Source organism: Sipha flava, unplaced genomic scaffold (genome assembly GCF_003268045.1).
Source record: "Sipha flava isolate LNK unplaced genomic scaffold, YSA_version1 48_pilon_pilon, whole genome shotgun sequence".
NCBI classification, from domain to species: domain Eukaryota; kingdom Metazoa; phylum Arthropoda; class Insecta; order Hemiptera; family Aphididae; genus Sipha; species Sipha flava.
The window spans coordinates 3,379,522-3,404,244 of record NW_020273306.1 but is presented as its reverse complement, the minus strand read 5'-3'; the positions used below and the strand labels follow the sequence as shown (position 1 = coordinate 3,404,244).

General features: G+C 27.1%; 2 protein-coding genes across 2 annotated transcripts; one reads left to right on the top strand and one right to left on the bottom strand.

Moving 5' to 3' along the window:
* The first annotated feature begins 10,752 nt into the window (after positions 1–10,752).
* Positions 10,753–16,823, top strand: LOC112690066 (conserved oligomeric Golgi complex subunit 3). The gene is made up of 15 exons (XM_025563979.1): positions 10,753–11,340; positions 11,402–11,488; positions 11,748–11,867; positions 12,217–12,324; positions 12,386–12,553; positions 12,620–12,840; positions 12,909–13,124; positions 13,191–13,330; positions 13,442–13,708; positions 14,481–14,665; positions 15,670–15,796; positions 15,863–16,074; positions 16,149–16,352; positions 16,411–16,553; positions 16,621–16,823. Exons 1-15 carry the CDS (start codon positions 11,200–11,202, stop codon positions 16,688–16,690), a joined length of 2,409 nt encoding a protein of 802 aa, XP_025419764.1. The 5' UTR covers positions 10,753–11,199; the 3' UTR covers positions 16,691–16,823.
* On the bottom strand, positions 16,801–24,631 carry LOC112690026 (ionotropic receptor 21a). Its single transcript, XM_025563914.1, has 11 exons — positions 24,512–24,631; positions 24,327–24,449; positions 23,775–24,077; positions 22,347–22,549; positions 22,125–22,259; positions 21,610–21,777; positions 20,134–20,375; positions 19,893–20,033; positions 18,115–18,310; positions 17,841–18,039; positions 16,801–17,072 (listed from the first exon to the last, which is right to left on the bottom strand). Exons 1-11 carry the CDS (start codon positions 24,629–24,631, stop codon positions 16,824–16,826), a joined length of 2,079 nt encoding a protein of 692 aa, XP_025419699.1. The 3' UTR covers positions 16,801–16,823.
* Between the last annotated feature and the right edge of the window lie 92 nt (positions 24,632–24,723).

The following is a 24,723-nucleotide window of genomic DNA, read 5'->3' as shown; positions in this document are numbered from 1 at the left end:
TTAATGGAAAAGATAGCTGCTTATCTGTATTTTATTTTGATATAATAACATTTACAATAATGTAATTTTTCTATTTTTAGAAACGATAGTTCGGGAACTTTTTGAACAGACCTCGTATTATATTATTTTACTGTAGAGCCTATATTAATATATCAAAATCAATGTTATAAGTTCATAATGCATAATCTTATATAATAAATATTATTAATAATAGTATTTAAATAGTACATAGAATTAAATAATATTAACTTCCAATAATAATTCATATGAAGGAGTAATATAATGTATTTTTATTCTTTAAAGTATTAATTAATTTAATTTTTTTGGTATTCATTATCAGATCCATTTATTTAAATTAAGAATCTGCATTTATAGAAATTATTAATTAATTATTGTTTACGAATATAAAAGACATTTATAGCTATCACAAATTAAAATACTAAAATACTCATTAAATATAATACTTAGTCAATGTACATTCATACTTTGTGTGATTTACGAATTATTTTAAGCCATTGTCTTTTGTTTTATTCTATATAATATTTGATATTATACTATAATTTTAATGTTTTATAATTTATAAAGATAATATATATCATTTTTTATATCTATTATTAAATTCGCTTGTAAAATAAATGTTGGGTTTGATAAGCATACTGTACCAATATAAGCAACATGTTGGTTGGCAGCCAACTTATATTTTTTTTAAATAAAAATTGATTTCTTTTTTTTTATAACTTATCAGTTATCTTTTTATTTTCCATCAACATGTTAGTTTTTGGTATTCAACTATTCACATCTAATAATTTACTTCCTATACTATACTTAGGTATATTCATTGTTTCATTTTGCACTTCATATAAACGAACATAAAGTATAATAATACATTTATAATTAAAAAAAAAAAATTGTACATATATTTTTCTCATTTAAATACTTAATTAAATACTGTGGGATTATATTTTAAAATATTATAATGCATAAAATGTTAAGATATTTTGCATCAATAATAACAAGTTAATAACATTTTAAATATATTTTCAGAAAAGTTCTTTCATAGTATATTTTTACTTGTACGGCAAAATTATATTTACTATTTAATATTTAAATTTGAATGTTTACTTGAACCAAGGTAAAATTATAAAACAAAATTAAAAACCTCGGTAGACAGCGGTGTGTGAGTATAATATTTCGAAGATCATGATCATGAATTCAGATTCAACTTAATATTGATATGCCTAAGCAATAATGAAATTAATATTCAAACATATAAATCCACGTGTAGTTTGGTAGTCTTGTGATTAAATAATCACATAACAAAACACCCACATTTTGAATCATGAATTGTAGAAGAATTTGTGCTTGCATAAAAATTCGGGCCTTATTTATTATTATATTTTATGTTTTATTTATTTTAACACTACCTACTATATCACAGTAAATGATTTAATGACAGTAATATTATTCATATATTATTTATAATAATCAAATAAGATTCACCAATGTTTCTTAGTCGTCAATTAAAAATACGGCAACGATAATTGTCAGATATTCCACATATGTATAACAGAATAATAATCACGCTCTACCATTAACAGGTAAACGAAATGAAAAAGTAGCAGATTGGTGATATTATAGATATATATTTTATTACATCAGAAAAACGTTAATAATTAATACTATAGGAAAATCGAATTTTAGATGAATATTGTTATGAACTATTTTATTGTTGTCAACCGGTCGCGGATAACGGGTACATATATAAAATTGGTGTCGTCAGTCAACCGTGTGCTTACAAAAATAAAATCGCTGATCAAATAAAAAAAAAAAATTAAATTTCCTGGATGTAATATTCATTCAAGACAATTTATATAATTTATACAATTTATATGAGCCGCAAAAAATATATTATATCAACGTTTTATATTATTTAGTTAGACTGTTGTATACTACAAAAATGAAGTGTGAGGCCTTAAAACTAATCCATGGATTAGTTTTGCAAAAGTGCGAAGCCTTATGCGACTGCGCTTTCTGTACACCCCTCGAGCCGACACAGATCATGATATTTAAATTGCCTAAAATCTACTTATAATCCATATCAATTTTTATTGAATCAAGATTTATAAAATTTAACCCTTAATTTTAACATTTTTCGTCATTTTTTAATAGTCTTTAAAAACATTTTAATTTTTAGAATTCTTTACAAATTATAAAAAAAATATTAAATCTCCTAAGCATCATTCTGGATAACAGATGAATTTTCCTATTGATGAATGTGCCTACAATAATTTAAATTATTTAAAGAACTATTATATCCAGTGACGCAATTAAAGAGTGATTATAACCTCCCCTCTCCCCGAAAGATATAGTTAACTCAATCTTATCTCACCCCACTCCCCATCAAAAACTTTCCAAATTTAAATTATTTTCAAATGTATAACCACTACCTCTCTGAAAACAAATCCTGGTTACGCCATTAATTATATCCAAAATAAATGTTATATTAATTAATTAAAATTAATAACCCATTATGGCAAAACCATGGTATACATTCTCTTACACTTCTTATACAAGTATTTAGAACGTATTGAATACTACAGCTAGATACTAAAAATGATTAATTTAATAATTATTTAAGTATAAATAAAATTATCTATGAAACGACAAAGAACAAATACATACGTGACTGTAATTATTATTATAAAATAAAAACAATAAATTACGTCACACATTCAGACTTTACCTGTGGAGGGTATCCCTACGTCATACACTTGTTATTGTGTGCACAGTATATAATATACACTGTATATGTATACTTTAAACGGTGTATAATTGCTTTTTAATTTTTATAATACATTATTACGTATATATACGCCGGTGTGTCCTTATAGGGATTAAAAAAGTAAAATATATATTATTGTAAGTTCTTATAGTTCTATTGTAATAATAGTTCAAGTCCGTGTCTGGGAGGGTCCAGGGTGTCTGGACCCTCTCCCCGAAATTTTTTCTATATTTTACGAACGTTTAAAATATTTATTTATTTTTAATACCAACATAAATATTTTCAGTCAAAAATGACTTAAGCTCCAATTAATCATTGTCTGCTTTTAATTTTATATCATAACATAATATGAAAATATGATATTAATTTTAATAAAAAAAGATTAAATCTTTTTCTGTCTTATTTTTAACCAAATATCAAAAGTTAAAATCTAAATTCAATAAAATTACTATATACATGTTTTATACTACTCCTCCCAAAAAAAATTTCTAGATACGGCCTTGCCTTTGTCGACTACCTATTAATAACAATTAAGCTAGTATTTCTACAAGATAACTGTTAATAAGTTAATTTAGCCATTCGTATACAAATTCATTTACGTCTTCAATGATACTTCTTAAAGTTATGTAAACACGCAGAATAGTTAGAATCATAGGCGTACACACGGGGGTGGCGGGTGTACCCGGGCAACCCCCAAAATGTTGTAATTTGGGCCTTACAATTTTAGTCTAAGAGTAGCGGACTTGTATTTTAACTGATGTTGCTCAAGTTAAATGTAATCTACTCTAAAATACCTGGTAAAAGATAATGATATTTCGTAATCGAAAATTCAAACTAAATTTTCTAAATTTCTGCGAAAAACTTCTTTTGATGACACAATAGTTACAGTTGACTACAAAAGTAAAACTCATGGTAAGAGCACATTTTCCTATTTGATATTATGAATATTAATATTGATATTATTCAATAACACATACTTATGAGAAACGTCACTTTCCGCTGTGGGTATAGATTTTGATTTTTTGATCCCTCCGTGAAAAACACATTTGTCTATACGCATACCACATGTGTTGCAATTTGTAAACAATTTAAAATCCCTCTTCTCATTAATTCATCAATATTCTCCAGGCATCCCTTGTATCTGTTTTAAATCACTCCCATGAAAAATGTATACACATTATATACCCTATAGTTAAATTATGTTAATAAATTATATATACACGTATATAAAATAATAATGGCTTCAACCTAGCATGGAAATATTTTAATAATATCAACTTGGTTTATAATTTAAAATAAATAAAAACATCAAGAATAATAAAATATTTTAATGATTTAGCAAATAATTGCAATAATTGCTATGTGATGCATTTGCCGAATCATGCGAATTAATAAATATATTGGATATATCTGTGATAGTGCGATAAGTTATTTAGACAATTTCCGGGAAAATGACTAAATGTAGTACGTTTAATAACCACTTTTAAATTGAAATCATTCTTGTATTAAAATTATTAATTAGGTATTAAAATTGATACAGGGTTAATAGTAATTGATCAGATGTTATTAATAATAATAATCTTACCAATTAATGCCTAATTAATAATTTTAATACAAGAACAATAATTATTTTAATTTAAAAGTGGGTATTAAACGTATTACAAATATACATTTTCCTGGAAGTTGTATAAACAACTTATTCATCCAAAGCGAACACAAATACATGGGTGCAGATGACATGCAACTTCGTGAATCACGATAATATTGTAATATTATAATATTATAATGTATTAAAAATTTTTAACAGACATAAGATATTAAAAATTTCAGGAATGTATTACAAATGTAAATGTATGTTAATTCTAAAATTGTATCTACATGTTTTTTTATTAGTCTTAAATTATGTATATAATAATAAAAATGAGGTAATTTTTACCAATTTATTATTGGATTTTTTCTGTTGTTGAATTTCAAAACATTTAAATGCCAACTGTGAAGAGAAGTGATTGGCTTCATAGGCAAATCTACGGGTTGTGCCGGGTGTACCTTGGCACACCCTAATGTGAATGATGTGAATAAAAAAATTGAATAATAACTATTAAGAATATACATACACATTAATTAAATTTTAGTTTTTTGTAAGTAATACTGCAAGTGTTCAGAATAAGTCTGAAATAATAATTACAAGTATTTTTTACCAATCGTTATTTTACATTATTAACGTAGCCTTTATTTTTAGAATTTAAATCATTACACGGTCTATAAGTACTTCTTTATTATTATTGTTAATTATTCAATGTTATTGTTGTCGACATGAAAATCTCGCTCTAATAGTAGTTTAATAGTGGTGGTAGTTAACTATTGTTAGCTAAAAAATTACCTTTTCTCAAAAACAAAGACAGCGCTGACAAAATAATAATTTTTATATTTTTGATTTCATTCAACGTGAATCAAGCAACTCACAGACACTAGGTAAAATTAGATTATTATCGTTAACTTTGTGTTCAATAATAATTTGAACTTGTTTATAACCTTCCCTTTATATTTAAATAAAATAACTTCAAAAAATGACAGGGCACATTCAAATATAAAATTCTGGTTCCGTCTATGATTGACTTTAAGTTAGGGACAACTATGCCCATTGGTATACGCGTAGACATTTCCATTTCAATTAAAAATCGTGTAGAGCTGTATCGCTTGTATTAATTATACATTCGGTTGGTTTTGAATTTCTATTATATGAGCTGACCTCATTAACATATATAACCGGTAAATAAAAAAAAGAGGTTATATCTTTACCGATTTCTGGTAAATTATTGATTTTAACATATTTCAAATAAAATATATCTCTATACAAAATAAATGTTAACAGTTGTATAACAAATTAAAATTCGATGGGAAATATAAACCGTTCTATCACAGTAAAGATTTAATCTATTCCGAAATATTATTATGTATCATGTGTTTTAAAATGACAAAAAAGTTGATGGAGTAAAGTGAGTACACGTCTGTGGTACAGACTTTATTATGTAAATTAATCTATGATTAAAATTGATTTGTAGTTGTTGTATACCACGAATACCGCACTGACACTCTGGAATCATAGGTAATTCTGTGTCAATGTATAGTGTATATTATTTGTGGTCAATTAGTTATGTAAATTATCCACAGTGAGGGGGAGAGGGTTGTGGATGGATTGAATACATTTTTTCGGGAAAATTATTTTAAAGGGTTTCATAAATCATTGGATCGCTGAAAGAAGTCACATAAAATAAAAAAAAACCCTGGTTCACTTGCAGATTTATTACACAGCAATCATGTTGTAGCTAAAATAGCAATAGCAAGTATTTCATTAGAAAGTATATATATTTATTTAAAACGGCTAAGTGATTAAAATTCAGAATGAATTAAACAAGAAACATACGCATTCATTTATTGAAACCGCAAACGTAACAACGATATTTTATGAACAACACACGATTAGAATAAATATAGAACACTAAAAATTTTTTAATAAAGAACCATATCCCCAACATAAGCGCAACTAGGGAGACACTATAGGGTTTTTAGCACCTCTGAGTTCAAATGTAGCACTCCTGTTTTTTTTTTCAGATCTATCTAATCTACAGTAATTACAGTTAAATACTATTTTATTTTATTTTTAGCAATTTCAGCACCCCCAATATTTGGGCTCTAGTTGCGTCCATGATCTCCAATATAGTTCATAATCGGATAATTCCTATCAATATTACCGGCTATTTTTTTTACAAATGCTCTTCGCAAAATAATAGCGTCCATTTACTAGTAACCTAACTGTGGTTTCATCTTGATTAATTAATACAACAGCATTTGTTTGTGTTATATTCTCCTGCCGATTTGAACTTAAATTTTAAAAACAGTGCCAACAACATACCTACTTATGTGACTTGGCGCTCATGCGTATAAACATGAACAAAACCAGATAAATTATAAACAAATAAAAATTTCATCGATATTTTAAATAAAAATATTTGGTAAATTTTAATTGAACTTTAAGATATTAATTATTTATTGCAAAAATATTATTATGGAGATGCAGATCTTGATAGATATGATCATGGGAATAGGTTAAAATAATATATGTTTATAGCATAAAATAGTTAACATATTATCTAATAACTATTGACTACTCTAAAGATTTTATAAAATATATATTTCATCTTTGTCTATTAAATTAAATCAAGTTTATTAACAATTAACTTAAATGTTTTAATAAGTACCTATATCGTTGTATAAAATTATAATACATTGTTATTACTTAATAGTTATAAAAATGGAAAATGTTATGAGTAGGGTCCGGATTTGTATGCACTTAAAAACCTTAAAATAGTATGCATTTATGCATCAAAAAACCTTTAAATATGCACTAGATATGCTCTTATTTTTTTTAAAAAATATGCAAAAATATGCTCTTACCCAAAATATATGCATTTATAATTTTTTTTTTTAATTTTTTCTTTATATATTAATAAATAATAATTAATACAACATAATCAAACTTAATTTTTTTATTACCGGCACTGCGACATCAACTTACAACATTAATTAAAGACAAAAAATGTTTAAAAATTACATTAAATTAATAAAGTGCACTTTAGTTAAAAATAATAATAAAAAAAATGTATTTAATTCTTTTATACCAATGAAGACAATTTATATATATAAAAAAACAATTTAAACAAATAAAAACATTTTAATTACCTAATAGATATAAATCGATATTTACTTTTTATAAAAAGAGTTAACAATAATATACTCTTCCATATGTTCAGGTGTCATATTTATTCTTCTATCACTTAATATATGTTTATATAGACTGAAGGATCTTTCCACATCTACTGACGTCAACGGTGCATATTTCATATTTGCCACAGAGCAAGGATTGAAATTTTCTGGAATCTGTATTTCATTGTTACCTGATATAACTAGTCCGATTTGTTCTAGTACTTGAAATCCTTTATTTTTTTGATATAACTGAGATATTTTATTTTTTATGATAGAACCTTTGTCACCTTGTATATTTGATAGTTCGGAAATTATATTTTTCGTAATCTCTAACGATTGTAGTAATGTCAATTTAATATCTTCTAAGTTTGTGATTGCCCGAATAAGTCCAGAAAAGTTAATTTTTATAAATGTTAAATCATTTTTCACTGTAGTCAAATTGAACATTTTTTTACAATTATCTACACTTGCTGAAGAATCATTATCTAGTTTTTCTATTACACTTTTAATACCTTCATAGTTATTTGCATTAAATATAACTGCCTCTATCCATGTCCCCCATCTTGTAATAACTGGTTCCGGGGGCAATGGTAAACCAGGTAGCATTTCTTTATATAGTTGAATACGAGAAGGTGACTTTAAAAAAAGATTTTTTTACATTGTTAATTAATTTATTTACATCGGGGAATAACTCTCTTACCTTTTCTGCTACTCTGTTTAACATATGTGCTACGCATGTTACATGGATGATATTTGGGTAAAACACTTTTAATGCATATCCAGTTTTAACCATATATGGCGCTGCATCTGATAAAAACAATCTTAGGTTTTCGTCATTTCCCCCAGCGGGCCATAATATTTTTAAACTATCGTTAATAAAACGAGATACAGTAGAGTGATTTGTTTTTGGCAGTTCTTTACATGCTAATAGATAGGGTTGACTTGGTGTATCACATTCTAAAACGCCAACTAATAAATTTGCTATATAACGGCCGTTTGTATCAGTTGTTTCGTCAACAGCAATCCAAATATCTGAATTTCCAATAATTTCTCGGATTGCATTTATAACATTATTGTAACATGGACCAAGATAATTTTTTCTAAGTGTACTTTCATCGGGAATATGCTTACCTGTGTACTTTTCCAAAAAAATCTTGAATTCGGGAATTTGAAGTTTATTCCATGGTATATTAGCGACTATCAAAGCTGAACAAAGATCCTCGTTAAAAATGTTACCAGATTTAGGTTTTGCGTCCAATACAAATAATTGTTTTTTGTTATCATTTGCTTTACGATTTAAAGCACTTTTATGCAAAGCAGTATCAACGTGTTGTTGTATTTGAAATTTTTTGGTGCAAACGATTTTTTTGTCACACAATTGATAAAACACTACAGAACCGTCCGTAGTAAAAATTGTGTGGTCTGTTTTATTATACAATGCAATCCATTGTTTTATTAAAATTTGAATATTACTACGACTTTTCGGCATTTTAAAATTTACGAGTGTAAAAAAAATTATTAAAGAAATTTGTTTATATACGGAATGCGGATTACGAAATTATATTTATAGGCGATTACCGACTGGCGACTACAGCACGACGCACGACGATTAAATACCAACTAAATGTAAAACAACAAGAGCCACGATGCAGCGTGTTTATCCAATATAAGACTTAAAATCACGATAATAATAATAATAATCATGCTAAAAATATAATTGTATGAAGGAAATTTATATATAACTGGTCTTCATTGTTGTCGATCGATATGTTTCGATAAGCAAGATATGGTTTTAATACAAATTAAATATTTCCCCACAATACTTCATAAACTCATAAATCTAGTTTCTATAGTGAAATATAAATAAAATAACTATTATGTACCAAAATATGCTTTATTATGCCGAATTCTTCAAATATGCTCTAAACCTTAAAATATGCATTTATATGCAAAATAAACTTTTTTCTATAGATTCTCTGCTACACAAATCGTTCACATTTCTTACTCCCGTTGAACTGCATACACTCATTAAAAATATGTAAATGCATAAAAATCCGGACCCTAGTTATGAGCATTGAATAATAATAAAATAGTTAATTAAACTGGTATTAAAAAGTTTGCCTGTACTCAGTAAAATGTGAATGCAATATGTAGCAACCATGTTTAGTTTCCTCTAACATGTTACACTATTAAATAATTAAATAACATTTTTCTAGTTCAACAATGAAATTTAAATGCGTAACCGGATTATTGTCCAACGAATTATACTACTTATTTACTACTCATATTTTAATCATAAATAAAGAAGATCAAATCTATTTGATACCGTATATCAAACCCCGATTTATAAATTCCAGAAAAATAGATGTAGGTAAAAATACTGTAAAACATATAACAAGTTTATAGGATTAATTTATATTTTTTACGATGTATTTTTAACTAAGTACTACATTCACTAATAACTAAAATATACCATAAAATAGTGTAATAAATGTATTCAAAATAATTATTTGAGTACCTATTATACTAAATAAAAGACACTTTTTGTTTAAATTTTGCTATAACAAAAGTAACTAGTGCGTTTTCATGTGAACATCGTGTCAAGTTAAAGTCATTTACGGCCTTGGTCTTGTTTATGTATCACAGACAAATGGTAAATTCTGTACGTATACTGTAAGCCACATTATAAGCGTGTTTACCGGTATGGTCAATAGGCCATTGCCATACCTGAGAAATCAATTCCTCGCAGAATTCTTAAATAATGTCCATAACATGAATATAACGGTAGTAAAAATAGTAAAATATTAATCAGCTTGAAACGCCGACGAGTCAAATGTTGACTTCAAAGAGGATGTCAAACTCGATTCCTATACTTTTTCTTATTTTTTTTAATGTACCTAGTTGTAATTAAGTTACTAAGTTTCCATTTTATTTTCATCTACGTGCACCCCTATCGGGCCAAGTGCTTTGAAACTCTTTGAACAATAACAATGAGATTATAATGTTTCCGACTTGAACATTCGAGCAGTTTTAATCCGCGGGGTTTTCCTTATTACTAATGATCAGCTGTGTACAGGCATGCGGTTGTAGACGTGCGCGAGTGTATAAAATAACAGTATAGATACCTAATGTAAGTGTTGTGAAACGGGAAACGTAATTCATTGGCGTCCATATGCGCACAGCACCGGGTCTTCGGTAGTGAATTATACATTATTTTAATCGTATGAGTAATATAATTTACCAATGTAGTCGATTATGCATGCATTTGTGTAACCAGCTCGGTTGAATAACCGTGAACCAATTAACGGCGTTACGAACGACATTAGTTGTACCACGGAATAGGTTGTACCGATACAGCCGATATGGTGATTCATTCATAACGTACTCAATAATTATTATGCTTCGGACGATTTCGTCGAGGTTACCAGAAGTCTGGTTCATCAGCGACACCGGCAGAGTGGCTCTTGTTATTATTTTTACTATCAAATGTTCTAATCATATTGACATGATCCGCGATAAGAATTGTTTACGTTTACAAATTAATTCAAAACCGAAGAGTAAGACAAATTTTTATCTCAACATTAATATTATATCGTTTAGCGGTTTTGGCCCATTCCTTATATGTGAACATAATAATAATTTTATCGAATAATATGTCCAACAAGTCCGTACAGATTTCCGATAAATTAATTCAATGGGAAGACGACAAAAACCCCTTAGCGCCTTTAAGCCAAACTCAAATTAATGCATATTTGAGTTTATCCGAATACATTGGAAACACTACGGACGTAATAGTATGCGTTTTAATTATTAATATACTTTTGAAATGTATAGTTGAATCATTTTTTCTCTCAGTCTTTAGAACTTAAAGACAGTGAAAAAGATAAGGAAGATAATGAAGAGCCCGATATTTTAGGCAGAAATATTGAATCTACTGAAGATGTAAGCAACCTTTAGTCTTCAAATGTGGATTACTAATTTTTCATAAGTTTAAAAGTATTGTAATCAAACACCGTTTATGATCTTTTTTATGAAAAATGAAGTAGTTGCTTTTGTTGTCTATTAAATTATTTATCAAATAACATTATGATAAGAATTTAGATGCTCAAAAGTTTTTCCAATATTTTTTCTAAATTACAAATTTCTCTGCCATCTTGTCAGTATTTAATTTACCTATCTAATATGATTTATACTTTTGTAGTTTTATAAATTTTATGATGAAATTGCACAAAAATGGATGTCTGCTGATATTGAACCATATATACAGCTTGCTAATGAACTTAGAAGACAGTTGGATGAGTGGAATACAATGCTGTCCAAGGTAAAATAAGTAAATGCATCATTTCAGTTTTATCTAAAGTAGGGCAGTCTGCATGCTCTTATCAAATTTCCGACACAGCACCTCATTTACCAAAGGGTCGATAAACATTTAATGTGGGAGGAAGGGAATGTTAAACCTGTCCAAAAATATAAAGATTTTTACTTTGTATATAAGTATACACATAATACATGCCAATGGCTTTATAAAAGTAAAAGACATATTTATGTTTTAATGACGCTTCGACTTTGGAATAGCTAAATCTAGACAGTGGCATATGCATGAGTTGCCCCTCCTTAAATTATGCCACTGCATTTAATGCAGGATAGAATTGATATTTAGTAAATTTTAGATGGATGAGTGTATACAACTTATAAATACATTGGAAGAGAAATACAGTGAGGTATCTAAGAAAACAAATTCCCTGTATATAGCAGGCGAAGAACTGCATACTGATCAGGTTTGAAAATTTTTTTATTATTTATATAAAATTGAAAGTTATAAAAAAAATTATTTTTTAGATATGTCTAAGTAAAATATGCTTTGAAATTAATGAACGTTTGTCCATTTTCAATTCTGTTGACTCCATACAACTGAAACTGGATTCACCTTCATTCATTGTTACTAGTGAAATGTTTTCTAATATGATGACATCTATTGATAATGGAATTAAATATATCAATGATCATGTTAGTATAATTGTACAGTATTTTTTTATATTTTGTTTATATTTATGCATATTTATTTTTTTATAGATGTCCTATAAAGAGAGTAATAAATATCTTGCTCTTTATATAAATGCAAGGTACAAGGCTTTGTCTCTTGTACAAACATATATATCTCAGTGCCTTCAAACAGGAACAGAAAGTTTAGATACAACTGAATTCATTGCTCACTATGGAAAGTTTCAAGCTATCGCAACTAAAATAAGACCAGTGATAGAGTTACTAGAAAGTCGAATAGATTTGGATCCAATGTATGTGTGTTGATAATTGTAAGCATTAAGTATTTAAGCATTAAAATATTTTAAATTTATTTTCTTAGATATTCTGCGGCATTAGATGATTGTGTTCTGACTTATGTTACACGGCGAAAAGTTCTTCTTGGTGCATCAATTACCAATACATTGTCAAATTACACTTCAAGCGGTAGTGATTATTGTTCAACATTACGTTCGTCATGTAAAATATTAATACAATTAACTCATGATGAAAATCGATTATATCAATGTTTCTTTACAAATAAATCTTCAGTATTTAGGTATAACAAATTCATAGATTATAAATAATTATTCTAATTTTGTTTTTGTCTTGTTTATTTTTCTAGAGAATATTTGGAAGCAGTTTGTATGCATTTATATGATATGTTAAGACCATTAGTCATTCATATGAAACATTTTGAAACATTGGTAGAACTTTGTACAATCTTAAGAATTGAAATATTACAAGATTATGTATATGAAGATGGTAATTAAAATTGATAATGAAATATTAACATTATAAGAAGTGGCTACTTAATTAAATATTAATTTTTTTTAGTTCTAAAAGATTTTTAAAATGCAATTCTATGTTTTTTAGCATCACTAGAAGTTTTTGGATGTGTAGCTGAATTGCTTTTACAAGATATTCAAGAACGTTTAGTATTTCGAGCAAATTTGTATTTTGTCACTGATATTTCTGAATATAAACCATCACCGGGTGATTTAGCTTATCCGGAAAAATTAAAACAAATGGAAGCTATTGCTGAAGAAATGCAATACAGACAATTGACTAGATATGATTCAACAGGAAGCTTAATTTCATCTGTTTCTGAAGCACCATCAGTAATGTCAAAACAATCAGTTGGTATGTACTTATATATAACCCTTATTCAATATTGTACAATGATATTTTTTTTTCAAATATGATATATCTTTAACCTGGAAATTTTCTAATCAGATATGTATTTGTAATTTATGTAAAAGATGAAAAATAATACCTTTACTTTCAATTTGTATATATTAAAAATACTAATAAAATAAATTTAATTGAAAAAATGTAATTAAATGAACAATTTTGAATTTATACACTCATGTTTCTATCTACAGTTGTGTTAAATTAATATATTTGACTCACTGTTTTGCTTTTTGAAATAGTGTTTATTCTTTCCCATTGTGATGTTATAAAATTAGAAATGTTTGTTTAATACTGAGTGTTTCTTTTATCACTTTCTACTCAAATAGAATGCTATTAATGGACATGGAGCTATTTTAGTACTGAATTATAATTTAAATTTTATGTTGCCTAGTTTACATATTAATGAAATATGTTCTGAGTTTTAAAAAAGTCAGACAAATTAGTATTAAGTTATTAGTTAATAGTATTATTAGTTAATTTTTAATTGTAGTAGTAATATAAGAAGTAAATACTTAGATATATAAGGCACATTATATTGTAGTTTTTCAAATAACATGTTTATAAAAAATAGTTTACTGAAATACTATTGATCATTTAGGTTCATTATTTTTATTATAACTATTTTGGATTGGTAATAATAACACAATACAGTTAATAATTAGTTATAAAAAAAATTGTTTCTCTTAACTAATTGTATAATATAATTTATTTATTAATTTAGGGGGATGGACTTCTGCTGCAGATCTTCATGGAATGTGGTATCCACCAGTAAGGCGTACATTAATGTGCCTATCACGTTTGTACAGATGTGTTGATAAAACTATTTTTCAAAGTCTTTCTCATGAAGCTGTTGCATTATGCTTAAAAAACATACATCAAGCGGCTCTCATTATTTCCCAAAAAAAGGTATTTTATTTTATTTTACAATACTGTGATATACATGATATACATATATTTTTTAAAATTTTAATGAATATCTTTAAAACCCTGTTACTTAATTTCCTAATTATTCCCCTGAATTAACTTACTGAATTTTTATTTTATTTCATGTTGTCATATTTCAATCTGTATTGATAAACCATGTTTCAAATAGTATAATTATATTTTTATTTTTCTAATGAATAATATGAGTTCTTTAGATTTATAATTTTAAATGTTAAAAAATGTTAATCCAAAACATTAGTTAATGTTTGAATTTTAAGTGATATAATGAATGATGAATTTTAAAATAATTATGAGTGTACTATTATGATCTATATCAGTGATTCCTAATTGGTATGCTGCGGGTGCCCTTGAAGTATGCCATGATATATCTATAAATTGTTTTATAAGTTTGTATTTACCCACTTATTATCGATATTAAATGAAAACTAATTGAATTAATTGTAGGTACATATAATAATATTTATTGTAAGTATGCCCTTCACAGCCGTCTCGATCGATTGATTGTATTAAAATATTTCACAATAAATAACCCTCTAATAGAGTAGACTGTACACAGTATATATATATATATATAAAATATGGTTCACAAAATATATGGGTTAGTGTGACGTAAACATTTTTTTAGAGATGAAGTGCGCCGCATTGATAAAATGGTTGAAAACCACTAATCTATATTGTATAGTTATCAATTTTTAAATGAAACTTATTTAATTAAGTATCCTTGCATCTAGTTAAAATATATTTAAAAATATACAAAATCTGACACTGAAAAAAAAAATGTTTTAAATGTACCTTGAAAAAAAGTAAATTTTATGCAAGTGTATATGATACTTTGTTGGATTTAATAATGTATTATACATTTTTAATTTTGTTACAGTAGTAGCCTATATCTACTATTTTCCCATACATTTCAGTAATAAATATTGCTAGTTATTAATAAATTATATCGATATATTGTTTTATAGACACCAACAGATGGCTCTCTGTTTGAAATAAAACATTTATTGATAATCAGAGAACAAATAGCACCATTTCAAGTTGATTTTACTATTAAAGAATTAAACTTGGATTTTAGAAAAATGAAAAATGCTGGTAATTTAATATTTCTAGTTTTATAAGTAATAAATGGTATTTATGTATTGCATTTATATTTTTTAGCTTGGGGTTTACTTCAGAAACATGATAAAATGTTTGCTTTAAATTCAAGTAATTCAATTATTGAGTTTTTACTGGAAGGAACACCAGTTGTCTTAGAAAACTCTGTAGATTCGAGACGCTTGGTGGACCAGACGTTGAAAGAATCTTGTCAGACATTCATCAATAATTCATCTAATACTTTAGTATCACCTCTAACAATGTTCCTTGAAGAAGTATGTTTAAACTTTTAAATGTCAGTATAATTAATATATTCAGTGCACATTATACCTATTATCATTATTCACAGGTTCAGAAATACATAAAATGGTGTAACATGCAAGGTTTGCATGGTATTGTTAAACAGCAAGAGTTTGCTCAACCTAAAGCTATACAAGAAAAGGTGCAAGAAACTTTAGCTAAAATTAAAAAAGAGTTACCTCTATTCTTACAGAGTATGTCATTATACTTGGCTAATGCAGATACACAGTTTGTCTTATATAAGCCTATTAAGGTTTGTTGATTAAACAGAACTAGAATAAGAGTTATTTTATTATGATTATTTGTTCTAGAATAACATTTTACATATATTTACAAGAATCCAACAATTTTTAACAACAAACAATTACACTACAGAAGAACAACAATTAATTGCATGTCCTACATCTGAACAGATGTCCATGTTATTATCTACTTCTTTGATGTCTAATAAATCGTGAGTTCAATTTTATTTTTGTACAATACTTATTAATTTCATCTAATTCTTTATTATGATTTCTCAGTATCTCAAGAAAAACAAGTACTGTTTCTATTGACGAGCACCCAGCTGAAACTAATGAAAATTCTACATAGTTTACTATCTTACCAATATTTACAAAATGTCTGTGATAAATGTCAAAAGTGTCATTCTTTAAACATCCCATTGCAAAATTTGACATCATTAAAACTAATAAAGTCTAAACCATGATTGGCTTATCTTAATGTATTATGTTGTTAATGGTCTGAAAGGCTCAGCAGTTATATGTTCTTTAACTACCAAAGATTTAGAACGGTTTGCTCTTTTTAGTTGTTTTTTTATCTCAATTTGTGCAATTTTTCTCAGTGTTCTTTTCCGTTTGATATATTCAATTAACAGAGTTAATACAGCTAACAGTATACCTCCACCTAATAGTACAAACATGCCTTGTACATCATCTAATGTAAGTTGACGATCTTCAGGAGAAATTAATGTTGACTAAAAAAAAAAAAAAATATTTTTTAAATCATTAATTTAACTATACATATAATATAATTTAAAGTGAAATACATTCAATATTTTATTCAAGATAATTAAATACATAAATGCAAGAATCCCAGTCTCCTCATATTTTTAATAACAACATATTTCTTTTAATTTATGTCTTGTTTCACAACAACATGGCTTATTTACAGTTTTTATATAAGTATTTGTTCTCTATTGCTCAAACTTCATAAATTATTAAAAAAATTAAAAAAGTTTTTACTCAGCCAATCTTATGTACAAGAAATAGTAAAATGGAAACTAGTAAAGAGGATTTTTAAGATCTACAAGTTTGAATATTTTTAGTGTACATAATTATAAGGAGGAAAAATGTATAGTATGTTTATTATTAGTAAAATAACCCATTAAAAGAAGAAAAAGTAATTAGAGATATGTAGTTGACTGGATTTAATTTTACTTTATAATTTTATATCTTTTATATAATATATTAAACAAAATGAAATGATTTTTCTTCAGTAATATATAGTCATTTTAAAAATTACTGAAAATGAAAATTGAGATTTATCATTTTTTTGACTACATAATTAGATTAAGTGCACACACATTTAATAATACATTTATTATAATTTATAAAATATTATTGGGATTACAATTAATTTATTATCTTGAATACTGTTAAAATATAAAAAATAATTATGTTATCTACCAAGAATTATACCTTTAGTTATCTATTAATTATTTAAAATCAAAGAATTTACTTACTTTTTTGATTCCAGAATGCTGTATAATTTCCCATTGGATATCATTTATTATTTTGCTTAATAATCCACTTTGTTGTGACCGTAGTATGAAGTTATTGAATATATTACGAAACATAAATTTCTTCTTATATGCTATGGCAATATTGAATGGGACATAACACTCTGAAGCAACATGAAGGAATATTTTCTTATTTTTATACCTAAAATACAATGAGTTATGACAATATTCACAATTATTTTAGTTAATATGATGTTTAATTTAAATGCATACATACTTTTGTAGAAAGTTGTTTTGAGATAAATAATCAAGTGAAATTTTTGAACCTAGAAAAGCATAATCAAAAATATATCTAGTTTTGACTATATAATCCACGGTATCTTCTAAATTATTCATGAGCTTTACTTTTGACATCAGTTTTTTAGAAATTGTGTCATTTGTTATGCTCAAGTATTGTTGCCAGCCACCCTTATCTAAAATATAATTTATAGTTAAATCTTAACTTCAAGTTTTTTTTTTTGTCCGTAATAATGTTATTCCTTTTTAAAAAAAGTTATGTAAAATTTGTTAAATGATTTTTATTTTAGTGTAATATATTAAAGTATGTTTTATTAAATGTATTATTTTATGCCACAGTGTATGTATAATGCTGTAGTCTATAATTTATATTAAATAAAATATTTTATATTTTATAGTTCACAATGTTTACAATTATGCATTCTGTTCTTATCCTTTCTACTTATTGTGTTCTTAATTTATGTAATAGATATCTGGTGTAATATCTATATTTTGATGTATATCCATATGATTTATATATTAATTTAACTATTCTAGATTATTTTTAAATTGCAATTATTATATCTCATTAAGCTCAATTATTTGTTTTTGGTTATATTACTTATGACTAAATATATTGATATAAGTAATAAGCAAAGTATATAGATTATGAAAAAATTGACCATACCATTAAAGACTAATACATGTAAGTTCTAATATTTTTGTATAAAAAATCATTACAAATTAGTCAGATTAGTTAAAATCTAATGCTACAACGAATAAACTTTTTTAAACTAGTGTTCAATAAAATTACTGGAAGACATCACATTTAACCTTGACAACAAAGTTTATTAACTATCCTCTCATAGTGCACATTACAAAATGGTCCTGTCATGGTAAAGAAACAGCCATGGAACATAAATTATGTTCTTTGTGTTTTCATACAATATGATCTGCTTAAATGGATATTATCAGTGGCGTTGAACCAGGTAGAGCAGATTTTCTACATCTTAATAATATTTAATTAGTGGGCGAGTTGGTCCAGTGATTGGGTAAGCGAGTCATCAGTTATTGTGGACTATACACAAACACAGTAAGTAATCAACTCGTTAGTACATATAACCCAGTAGATTCAGGTGCGGCCTTAGTTTTATGCCTAGGGGAGCACTAATATTTTATTGTAGATATATGTATAAACTGAAATACAATTAGCCAGAATTATACAAATATGAAATTATACATAATTACATCAATGAAAATATTGTACATAATAAATATTGAGATGTCTTGGGGGAGGGGGAAGAGTATGGCTCATATGTTCCCTCTAAAAGCCGCCACTAAGTAGATTAATTCACATATCTTATTTATCTAATAGGTAATATTATTAATATTATTTATGTAATAAGGCTATAAATTCAATTGTGAGTTGGTGGTTAGATCTCATCTCATTTTATGAGCACGTCTCCTACCTAAATTGTTTGATTTTGGCGTCACTGAACTGTGCTTTTATGTACTCTTTAAATTTAAATGTTTTTGAATAAATATTTTGACATTATATGGTCAATGAATTAAATTCGAAAACTAAAAAAATGAACTTGTCTTCCATTTTTCAGTAATAATGACCAATTGTTACATTTCAAAAATATAACACGATCCATTGCCGAGTGTATTTTATTAAATGTACCCTCAACGAAATAACAGACATTAAACGATAGGTAACTAATCAAGTTCACGAAATGGTTATTTTTCAAGTATTTGAATATGGAAAATACGAATTACTTAGCATTATAACTCTGTAGCCTTTATCAACCAACTGGTACGATGTATCCACTGTAACTGGTTGTTCCGGTAACGTTATGAACGCTATGATCGAGCTAGTATAAGATGTCGTTATGATTATCGTAAAAATCCAATACGTCCCTTGTAGGAAAACAAATAAACACACAGTGGTTGTTGAATCGTTGGTCAACTCAAAATTTGATTTCGCACTACATTGCGATGAGCGGGTCGGCGCACTTACCGACGAAGAGTCTAGTAGACCCCATTGTAGTGTTCGTCCAAGATTTCACATCCTTAAATGTGAACAAATTCGTGAACGTCCCAAACATGTAACAACACATGCTCTCTAGTTGTTTGGGACTTTTACACAAAGTTTTCACATCGCGGTTGTTCGTGAACGCGATGGGAAATATTGCAATCACGTACGTGAACACCACCATCATCCAAACACTCCAATGGAAAGGACCGAATATCGCCCTGTACCTGTATAGACCAGAAATCAGCTTGCTGTGTCGTGAATAACATATTGATATGAGTTTAATTTTTTTTTTTTCACGAGCTCAATATTTAGTACGAAGAAATATATTTTCATGTATTGTGTTTTTACAATGTTACGAAAAAAAACCCTGCAGAATATTATAAACTTAAATAAATATTTTCCAATGGATAATAGATTCAATGATTTCTGATGATTCTACACAGAATACAAATAAGTAATTATTACTTAATAAATAATGTTTTAAATTATAAAATAAAAATTTTGTTTTTACAAAAGGTCTTCTATTCGTAAAATCACAAAATATTTTGTATAAATTAATTAGTTTGCGATACTGGTATTTGAGACAAAAATCAAGAGGAGTTTGCAAATAAATGTTTATTATTATTATTAAGTAATAACAATGTAAGTATTTCAATTAGAATATATATTGCTGACTGAATTATCCGGTCTCATTTCGGGAGGTAGATATTTTACTATTTTAGATAAGAGAAATTACAATTTCCATGAAGTTGCGCAATCGGCACAAGCCATTTATGCCAGCCATGAGTCTCAGTTGACAAATACACAAATAATTATTACGAGTCATTATAATTAATCAAAATATCTCCCTCCCCTCCTAATTTAATTTATTTGCATGCTTTAGAAGTTCAACACTTCATCGTTCACAATTATTAATTAGATTTTCACACTACAGTGATGTATGGTGGGGGATAAGGTAACGGGGGTAAAAAGCGCTTACAATCACTTTTTTAGTTCATTATCTTACATAGATATACTCATTAAAAATATGATGACACGTGGGTATACGGTTGCATAGTTTCATGTATCTATTAAAATATTCATTTTTCTACGTTTCTCAAATTATTGTCAAAAATATTTCTAAAACTAATGAGCAAAGAAGTAATATTATCTACAAATATGAAGTCACCACCTGATAAATTATGTCTACTTTTAATTCAATATTCTTGTATCATGTAAAATTTACTTACGTAATATGAAAATATCAAGCGATTCATATCATGAACACTATATTTATTTTCAATTAGATTTTCATGATTTTTTGTTTTAAAAAAGTATTGCAGAAAAAAATTTTAATTTATGTTCTAAATGCCAACAATTTTTTCTTAACTGTTCATCACTGCTCGTAGTAGTTAATAAAAAGTTCGTCTAACTATAACTCATATAATATTATCCTATTAATATGAACTGTTTGCTTACTTGGATAAAGCGAATGATCCCAGAGACATGAATGTCCCACAGTCTTGCAATACAACAGGAGAAAAGTCAACTAGGGAATATCGAGCATTGGTCATGTACAAACCCGATGTACCGAAATCAGCCTTGGAAGCAACCAAGTCACCAATGATACGATCTTCGGATTCGTTTCTAAACAAAACCATGTCTTGGTCAATTATTCAGTACAAAAGTATGTAATTGCATCCTGGTACATGTGGTAAATTATTCAATGGCAACGAACGGTGCAGTTAAATATAATTTGTTGGGATTTCAAAACAACAGCAGTCAACAAAAAAATAAAACATTTACTAGTAAATTTCTTATTTTAGATTTTTAATTTTTAATGAAGCTTTATTAGGATTGATTTCATAATGATATATTTATTCGTTAGTTTTGGTAATCAGTCAATTTGACATCAAGAATAAGACAAAAAACTTAGAAAAACAATAATATAATTTTAGATTCGTTAAAATAAAACCTTTAATTTCTATACTCACTTGGTTGTCGATAAGGTAGCGTCGTGTATTTCCAACGTGAAATTCAACACTCTCGCTAATATTTTTAACAATTTAATTTCGACCCCGTCCCACGATGCCGATTGTTCTTGATACGCATCGCTTTTGGTGAGTGAACTGAACAAAATTGCAATTAGAACATATTAGATCTGTCGTTACAAATATATAGCGAATAGCTCAAGTCTCGAGTAAATAAATATATACCTCCGAAACACTAGCGGTGGATTTTCAATGGCTGACACAACGAATCGGTGTCCCTGAAATCCATTAATTAATTTGGTCGGATACAAATTGACCTCTGGTCTTGTAAATCTGTTTATTTTCCATGTGGTCAAAATTTTTTGAACACTACTTCCTAAACCATCCGTGTACATTTCGTGAGTATATAATTTAATATCAGCTACTTCCTGTAGAAACAAAAATCGCGATTTTTGCTCATGTTATCCGTAAAACGTAACGAGGAAATAGGTAAATTGGTTCTTCTATACTCAGAATGATTTTACACAGCGATAAAGTAGATTGTTAATACGGAAACCATCAGGGTTCGAAATTTCATGTTAGAAAACAATGATATACGCGCATATGCGTCAAAATTATATGTGGTATAATATTTAATAACAATTAGAATAATGTACAATTTTTCCTTTGGTTTTAAGCCACGTCCAAGCCAAGAAATATTTATCGTAAACATGTGTAAACCTTTATATTGTGTTGTTTTGATAAATAAAAATAAAAAATAGCCAAATAAGCGCTTAATAATTGAGCATAGAATGTAAAATGTTCTCATATAAGATTCGTTTTTAAAAGGCTTTTTGAGTCATGGTTATAGTTTTATAATTTAGAGTTAAATGGCTTGAGTTCAGGCGCGTACACAAGGGGTGATTTTGGGGATTCGATCTTCCCTCTTCTAAATTCAGGAAAATGATTAAATATGATTCAGAGAGTAAAAGTGGTTTATAGATTATATAATTATGAAAATGTAAAACCCTTCTCAAAATATTTTTTTGTGTATGCGTTTGCTCTTATTTATCTTTCACTGCCGGGATTTAATAAAAATATTTATTTTAATAAAAGTTTAATTTCTTGTTTAGATACCAATTAGAAAAACTCGCAATAATGCTTAATTTATTATACCACATTGCTCAACTAATTATTTAAGAAATGAACCACCCTCCAGGTTGATGAAAATTGTCAATGAAGATCCGTTATTCTTCTTCTAATTTATTTATTTTTTCTATTGCTGTTTCTTTTTATTCCTCCTAATATTATATATATATATATCTTTTAATTATTTTTTATGTATATATTAAAACATACCTTTGTATAAATTAGACTCTGCCCGTTTTTGTTATTAAAATCAAAACCAAAAAATAAAATAAAATTTCTCGTTTAAATTATTATAAATAATTAGATTAGATTATAGTTATAATATTAATAAATATTTAAAATGGCATTTATAGAAAAAAAAAAAATTTAAAAATATAGAAATATATTAAGTCCCGAGTCCTAGTTATAATATAAAAAGTTAAAAGAATTAAGCTGTACCCTTCTGTTCACCAAATCACTGCGATACTTATTACCTATTTCCCATCAAATCGTTTATAATTATGTATTTGTTGTATAATCGATTACATTTTTGCTATTTTTTTGTAAAGCTTGTCCAGCAGAAGCAATCAATAGGTTCATAATATTTTGCGATGCGCGGCTGTAGAAAAATTCTCGTATTTGCCAACTCGACCCAACTGTCACTATGAATACTTTGCTATCAATCGCATGACCAAACTTGGATTCAACGATTTCAGGATTGCGACAAAAAATAATGTGGTTTGTACATCCGGGCTCCGAAATCATAATTATTTTCGAAGAATACTTTTGAATATGAAAAATCTCGTAGGACACCGTATCGAAAGACAATAAAATGACCCGCAAAACGTCCTGAAAGAATTAATATTGTAGTTTTACATATTCGTATAATGAAAATCGTGTGGTGTCAAAATTAAAGCATAAATGTCTTCTGTTGATGATAGGAGTTATCGGAGTCGAGATCGTGTAGACAAACACAAAAAATAAAAAACATGTCTTGGTAAAACCAACATATTTCTCGCTTCGTTCAGAATTTAAAAGTATAAAAGTTAAGTGAAACACTTATGCAGCGAAATTCAACATTATTTAATATATACTTACTTTATAATACAAATCAAATTCGAATAAATCATCATAAATTATATTCACATGACATTTGCTAAAGTACCTTTTGACAACTTCATTTATCAAAGAGCTTAAAACTTTAATTTCTGGTTTTTCTTTCTGATTACAAACAACTATTAATATGATGTATTTAAAACAAAATAAAAATATTTATTACTTACATTGATTAAATTAAGTTGTGATATTCGATTTGCTAAATGATCAAAGATTATAGTTTGATTGCCATATGTTGTAAACGGTATGCTAAATAAAATTATAAGTAAAATCTTTGAAAACTGCATTATTTATTTATTTCTCGATTGATATGAAGTTAAACACATTGAATTTTATGTGTACTGAGAAACCTTCAACAACATTTACTAGTTCTGATTTT